Source organism: Odontomachus brunneus, unplaced genomic scaffold (genome assembly GCF_010583005.1).
Source record: "Odontomachus brunneus isolate Ranch 3 - 2012 unplaced genomic scaffold, Obru_v1 Obru_scaffold_143, whole genome shotgun sequence".
In the NCBI taxonomy this organism is placed as follows: Eukaryota; Metazoa; Arthropoda; class Insecta; order Hymenoptera; family Formicidae; genus Odontomachus; species Odontomachus brunneus.
In genome coordinates, this window is record NW_022639593.1 from 15,766 (window position 1) to 22,657 (window position 6,892).

Below are 6,892 nucleotides of genomic sequence, written 5' to 3' on the forward strand. Positions count from 1 at the left end.
AAAATCACTTTACCGTGTCTCTCGTTGTATTGCGGCCATTTGTCTTTCAAACGCATCAACTGCGTTCGATACCGATCGCCTGTGATTGTTTCAGTCGGTTTTAATAGCTCATAATACACTACGCCGAGCTGGTCCCACCAAATACAGAGCATGACCTTGGAGCCGTGAATATTCGGTTTGGCCGTCGACGTGGAAGCATGGCCGGGAACTCCCCATGATTTTCTGCGCTTGGGGTTATCGTAATGAACCCATTTTTCGTCCCCAGTCACAATGCGATGCAGAAATCCCTTCCGTCTTTGCCTTTCAAGCAGCTGTTCACAAGCAAACAAACGCCGTTCAACATCTCTCGGCTTCAATTCGTACGGCACCCAATTTCCTTGCTTCTGAATCATTCCCATGGCTTTGAGGCGTTTTGTAATAGCTTGTTGAGTTACTCCCAATGATCGTGCCAATTCTTCTTGATTTTGACACGAGTCTTGATCAAGTAATGTCTCCAATTCTGCATCTTCGAAAACCTTCTTTCTTCCATCGCTATGCCGGTCTTCGACGTCAAAATCACCGTTCTTGAAGCGTTGAAACCACTCACGACACGTTCTTTCACTAATAGCGGCCTCACCATAAATATTTGAGAGCATTCGATGGGCCTCAGCCGCAGATTTCTTCGGGTGTATATCAGTTGGACACGGGGCAATTGGACACAGTCCAATCACAAGTCGCTGTTCCAAGGGACCCTACAAATGTCTCTAATCACACGGTGCTGTGATTGGCTGTGTCCAAATGCACCGTGTCCAAGTGCACCGCTCCCGATTTCTTATTGAAGCAGAAAATTAAAACCTCCCGCAAATGACGAGAATTTGGCTCGTAAACTGACATTTTCAATTGAGAATAACTTTATGATGCAGACACAAATCGATTAATGTTTCTATGTTATGTTGACAGATACCCAAGTTTATTGTATGACGTCTATGATCTATTTATTTTGACCACCACTTACCGCTAAAGACATCTATAGGAAAACGGAAGCAAAGTTGTACACCTAATATAAGAAAGCGCTTATTCTACGAGTAATTATGAAAAATTATGAGAAAATTTTCTATCAAAAATTTATTTGAAGAACTTACGAAACAATAGGATCTGCACGCAATCTGCCGGCAATTTACCATCAAAGTCTGTCGACAGGCTCTGCGCGCAATCTGTCGCCAGGCTGTCGTCAAAGACTGTTCGCAGATCCTGTCAACAGTCTAACAGCAGATTGGAGACGCAGATGTTTATGAATCTGTCGACAGATCCTGCTCGAATTCAACAGATCCTGTCGCCATTCTGACATCAATCTGCGCGCAGATTGTTTACTAGGCAAAGAAAAGAAGAGTGAGTCCCAGATGCGTACATTGACAAAAGGACACATCCAATCATGTCGTTGTTTATAGAGTCTTTAGAATATCTCTAATCATACGGCGTTGCGGTTGGCTGTGTCCGTTTGTCAATGTGCGCATCTGGAACGCTCCCAGAAAAGAATCGGTCCAACAACTTCTTTAATTACAAACAACATAAAAGTACAAAAAAATTTTATTTGATGAGATAAATTTTTATTTGATGAGAGTATTAGCTACTTATCTGATATACTTGTCTATTCTCCATTTATATTTTTCTCTACCTTCTTTGAGTTTATGCCTCTTTCGTCTTGCACAGGCTTTATTCCGCAGTTGACGATAATGGCAAGTTGATCCCGGTGCAAAGAATAATGCCACAACCAGAAATTATATTTCTCGAAATGCTGAAAAACTAAAATTGTTTTACATATAATATTTATTTACTCATATATACATATAATATCATTGTTTGTCATCTCGTTTATCTCGATGCACTTTGTTTTCACTTATTTGTATCACTCTTGTTTAATTTTATTTTGCTTTAGTGTCACAATGTATTATATACTTACATTTATTAAATATTATGCTTGTAAAATTGTTATACACGCCAGTGATGCCAAGGTCGAAGTAGTGTCGATCAATCGAAGCCGCTCGTACAACTCTCGATTCCCAGTGAAGTACCAATGTAACCACATTTGAGGGTATCTTTGGAACACTTGTGAAAAAGATAAAATGAAAGGAAGATAAAGTGAAAGGAAAAAGTTGTAAGGAAGGAAAGAATATAGTAAATTGATATAGATAGAGATAAAATTTATAATGTTGCGTCTGCAGTCGACTTACGAAAGGAATACCAACGTTTGTTGTTAAAGTACTAAAATAAACGGAAATTTTGTTAGATCCTGTTATGCGCCTTGTATTTAATACAACCCTATCATGACTTGTGACATCATACACGCATGCGTATTACGACCTAATCTTGAGACAATATCCCACGACCCTGGCATCACTGGTGCACGCGCGCATATATGTCATAACTGTCAACAAGATTACGCCAACTAACAGACTTACTACTTGAACAGTGCTGCTAATCCTCATAAATAGAAATTATGTAACCTAGAGGATTTTGTTAGTGCCAACCTTATCCCCTCCACTTTTCGGGAAATTGTCGGTAACCACAGTACGATTGGACACAGATTGTAATGATTGGTTCGACCTGGTAATTCACTAAATAATTCTTTGCATTGGTTGGTTGTGTCCAATCGTACCGTGGTCAATCGGGACTTTCCCCTTTTCTTTTATAGCATGTTCGATTGACTCTGGGTTAACTCACTCTGGATTATTCAGCCTACGTTTGTTGGTCGAACAAGTACTTATAAGCTTTATGATTGGTTAGTAGAGACTTATGACATCATTAATCGCTCTCGGAGCGATTAATCCAAAGCCAGTCGAACACGCTATTAGATAGTCCCTATTAGACCCGATCTACAATAGGTGTAGTAAGCCTTAAGAAATTGATCAATCACATTCGATTATTCTCCTCAAATTTGATTGTGATTGGTAAATTTTTTAAAGCTTAGAGCTTAAATCACCTATTGTAGATCGGGTCTCAGGGGAGCATCCCGATTGACGGGTAGGACCCGATTGACCACGGTACGATTGGTACAACCAACCGATGCAAAGAATTATCTAGTGAATTATCAGGTCGAACCTATCATGGTTAGGCGACAGTTTCCCGAAAAGTGGAGAGGATAATGTTGGTACCAAAGAAAATCTCTACACGATATAATTTAAAGATTCTGTTTTTTGTAACTGCACTGCTAAATTGGTGCAATAAATTGAAATGAGGCAAGTATACGTTTTCTCACTCTAATCTTTTGCATTAGTTCAGCAGTGCAGTTACAAAAAACAGATCTTTAAATTATATCATGTAGATTTCTCTTGGTACCAACATTATCCCCTCCACTTTTCGGGAAACTGTCGCCTAACCCCTATTATTACAATCTGTATCCAATCATATCGAGGTCAATCGTGTCCCTCCCGCTTGTTAAGGTGCGATTAGATGTAGCGCGGTATGCGGTATGCGGTACGCGGAACGCAGTAAAGTAACTAGAAACTGCGCGCGGTGGCCGCGCCTGTTTTCTTCCTCTTATTACATGGAGCAGTAACTGCGTGAAAAAGGCACGGGCTAGTGATAAATTCTCATTTCTATGCAATTTTAAATGGAATTAATTGATTTAAATGCAATTAGTAAGTAAATTTGTTGAAAAAATAAGAATATTGGTAAAATGTGCATAGAAATAAGTTAATACATTTTAGAAAATGAAAACAAATGAGAATTTATCACTAGCCTGTGCCGTTTTCACGCAGTTTCTGCTCCATGTAATAGGAGGAGGAAAACAGGCGCGGCTTACCGCGCGCGGTTTCTAATACTTTACCGCGTTCTGCGTACCGCATACCGCATACCGCTACATCTAATCGCACCCTTATGCAGAATTCACACCGCGTTCGATGTCTGACGTACGATGTCCGATATCCGATAAGAGAAGAGCTTTCTAATAGAAAATTCAATTCCCCATTGGAAAGCTGTTTTCTTATTGGATATCGGACATTGTACGTCGGACGCGGTGTGAATCCTGCATTAGCATTCTAGGCTGCGTTCCGAAATTCACTGTCAGTACTGAAATTCTATCGTATACATGAATTATAGATTTCAGTACTGGCAGTGAATTTCGGAAAACAGCCTTATAGCGAATTCGGTAGCTTGCACTAGTGCGCACTGAGTGCGCATTAAGGCTTGTTTACAGTACATTCTTATATTTAAGATCGTGTCTTAAATACATATTTAAAAACATTTTAACTAATAAAATGATTCGTACGGATGTTATACATATCATATTATGGTTAAAAATATTTGAGAATTTATTTGAGAATTATTTAAGACAATCTTTAAATATAATAACATACTATGAACAAGCCTTAGTGCGCACTCAGTGCACACTAGTGCAAGCAACCGAATTCGCTATTAGATTCGTATAGATATCTGTGGTCATATGGGACTTGAGAAAATCGGCGATGATCGACACTCATCGGCAGTCCTCGTTGGTAGTCGGGTCGTTGAGAAATTGAAACTTGTCTTGGCAAGGGAGCACGTGTGTGGTATCAACAGCGCGCAATTTGCTTGCGTGTGAGTCTTTTTTCTAGAATTTTCGGTTGTTTTGCGTTTATACGATTTTATGAACAAACGCAAAAATGCAGCGCTCCACGAGAGACTCGGACGAAGATGTAGAATCGAGAACAGGTGCGTATTGTATTGCTCGTATTTCTGTCTGTGTGTGCGCTTATGAAGTGCATACCGGGAGCAACCATTACAACGGTCGATTCGCGTGCAAGTCTATCGTTTGCTGGCAACTCATTATAAATTCCGTCAGAGCATAAGACGATTCTATTTCTACTCGGTCTTTTTTTGCTTTTACGTCGATTTCGTTATCGCTATTTCTTCCGGCACCCTTCGTACTGAACTATGTGAACGTTCAGATATACTTCGGAGGGCGGATCAGTCGCCCGGTTTTCTCCTTCGTGACCTGATAATTGTATGTTATCGGTTTAATTACTATTGCTGTAATTTTGTAATACAAGTCGAATATAGTCTTTTGCATAATTGTTTTGCTTCTATTTTTTTTTTCTTAAAGTCATGTAGTATTCTTAAAGTATACATGTCTTGAAGTGCATAACAGAATAACTACAAATATTAAATTGTCATGTAAATCTCATGAGTTAAAAATCGCATTATGTTATTATTATTTCGTGCATTTATCACCTAATGCTTTATTTCAAGAACTCTTGATTTTAAATTCTTTTGATCTGATCTACTTAGTTTTGTGTATCGTTATCTGTTATCGCTATAGGCCGTAGAACACGAACATTGACCACACAGTCAGTGGTAGATTCTCCAATACGTCGTAGCAGCAGAATAAAGCAATCTATCAAGAAACTCTCACCAGATTCTGAAAGTGACACCAGTACTAATAGTCAACCAGTTAGGACTACTAGGCAACGGACAGCCACTATGGATTCTATCACTACAGAGACATTGAAAGGACGTCGTGTCAGAAAGTCTTCCATTTCTTCAGAAGCTAGTGAAATATTAGATACCGATATAGGAACTCCATCGAAAAGAATTACAAGGAGAAGCTTTATTACTGCAACACTTGGCACACCTACCAGAGCCAGTACTCGAGCAACTAGGTATGATTGTTGTTCAGTACTTATTTTTATTTTACTGAGTAAATAACACTGGTCTAAAATAAAGAAACTTTGGATTTGTTTTCTGTTCTTGCACTGCTGGACTGGTGCAATAAGTTAGAGTGAGACAAGTATTTTTTTTCGCTCTAACTTATTGCACTAGTTCAACAATGCAGGAACGAAAAACAAACTTTTTTTATCATGGATTAAATAATGTGATCCAGCAGTATATTTTAATTCATTTGTTGAATTACTGAATTAAAAAGTACCAACAGATTTCTATCACTCTTGTTGTATCACTCAGGATTTTCCAGTAACATAATTCTTGAGTTTCAAGAAAGTTGATTTTCTTTATTATATAAAGGCATGGCTTATTGAATTTAAAACTAGAAGCTAGTGATTTTCTATTGTATTTAGCTTGTGTTATATGTTTGTTTTAAAAATAAAATTGTCATATATATATATTTTTTTTGTCATGTGCTTTATGCCTAATTGAAGATAAATCGTATCTTAATAAGTTTTTATAGACAAATATGTTACTTACATTTTTGAGCTTTTTATGGAAGATACTTAATATTGATAGTATTTTAGTATAAAAAGTTAAATAATTTAGTATAAAAAGTTAAATTTTAAATCAAATAGCAAATTGTGTGAAATGTCTTATATGCAATATATTAAATCTCAAATAACTATCATAAAAAATAAAAATTTTGTGTGATGGAGAAAGTTTAAGTTCATTTTCATATTCTATATATAGAAATATATTAAAGACATATCAGAAATTCCATGTGCCAAATTATTTATTGAAAATATAACAGCAACTAATATATTTACTACCATTTGTGATTAATTTGCGATTTAACATAATTGACAGTAAACATTTTGTGCGTGCTGGATCTGAGACAAAGTCACCACCACCATCACTTAGAACTACACGTAGAACAAGAGCTAGTTCCGTTGATCCAGAAACCATGTCTGATCAAAACAAATGTACACCAAATGTATCAACGAAGATACGCAAACGGGCATCCGTGTTGCCATCGCAATCACCAGTTAAGGAGGAAATTGAAGAGAAACAGCAAGAGTCTGATAAAAAAATAGTAGTTACATTACCTGAAGTTGAAGAATTTACAAGTTCAGGTAATTCTTTAAACTTGTCGCATCTATTATTGGTTTTATATAGAATATATATTATATAGGATACATATGTATTTCAAATTAAATATATGTGTGTTATATATATATATATATATATATATATATATATATATATATATATA

At 37.0% G+C, this 6,892-nt stretch overlaps 1 protein-coding gene across 3 annotated transcripts in view; it reads left to right on the forward strand.

Annotated features, from left to right (window-relative positions):
* The first annotated feature begins 4,436 nt into the window (after nt 1-4,436).
* LOC116850344 (dentin sialophosphoprotein-like) overlaps nt 4,437-6,892 on the forward strand; it is a 12,391-nt gene continuing 9,935 nt past the window's right edge. For 2 of the 3 annotated variants that reach the window (XM_032828529.1, XM_032828530.1), the window contains exons 1-3: nt 4,437-4,668; nt 5,276-5,615; nt 6,487-6,752. In XM_032828529.1, coding sequence (XP_032684420.1) covers nt 4,620-4,668; nt 5,276-5,615; nt 6,487-6,752 — 655 coding nt within the window. In that variant the 5' untranslated portion in view covers nt 4,437-4,619. Of the gene's footprint in view, nt 4,669-4,757; nt 4,961-5,275; nt 5,616-6,486; nt 6,753-6,892 lie in introns of those variants that run through there. The other variant, XM_032828531.1, reaches the window with a different exon arrangement.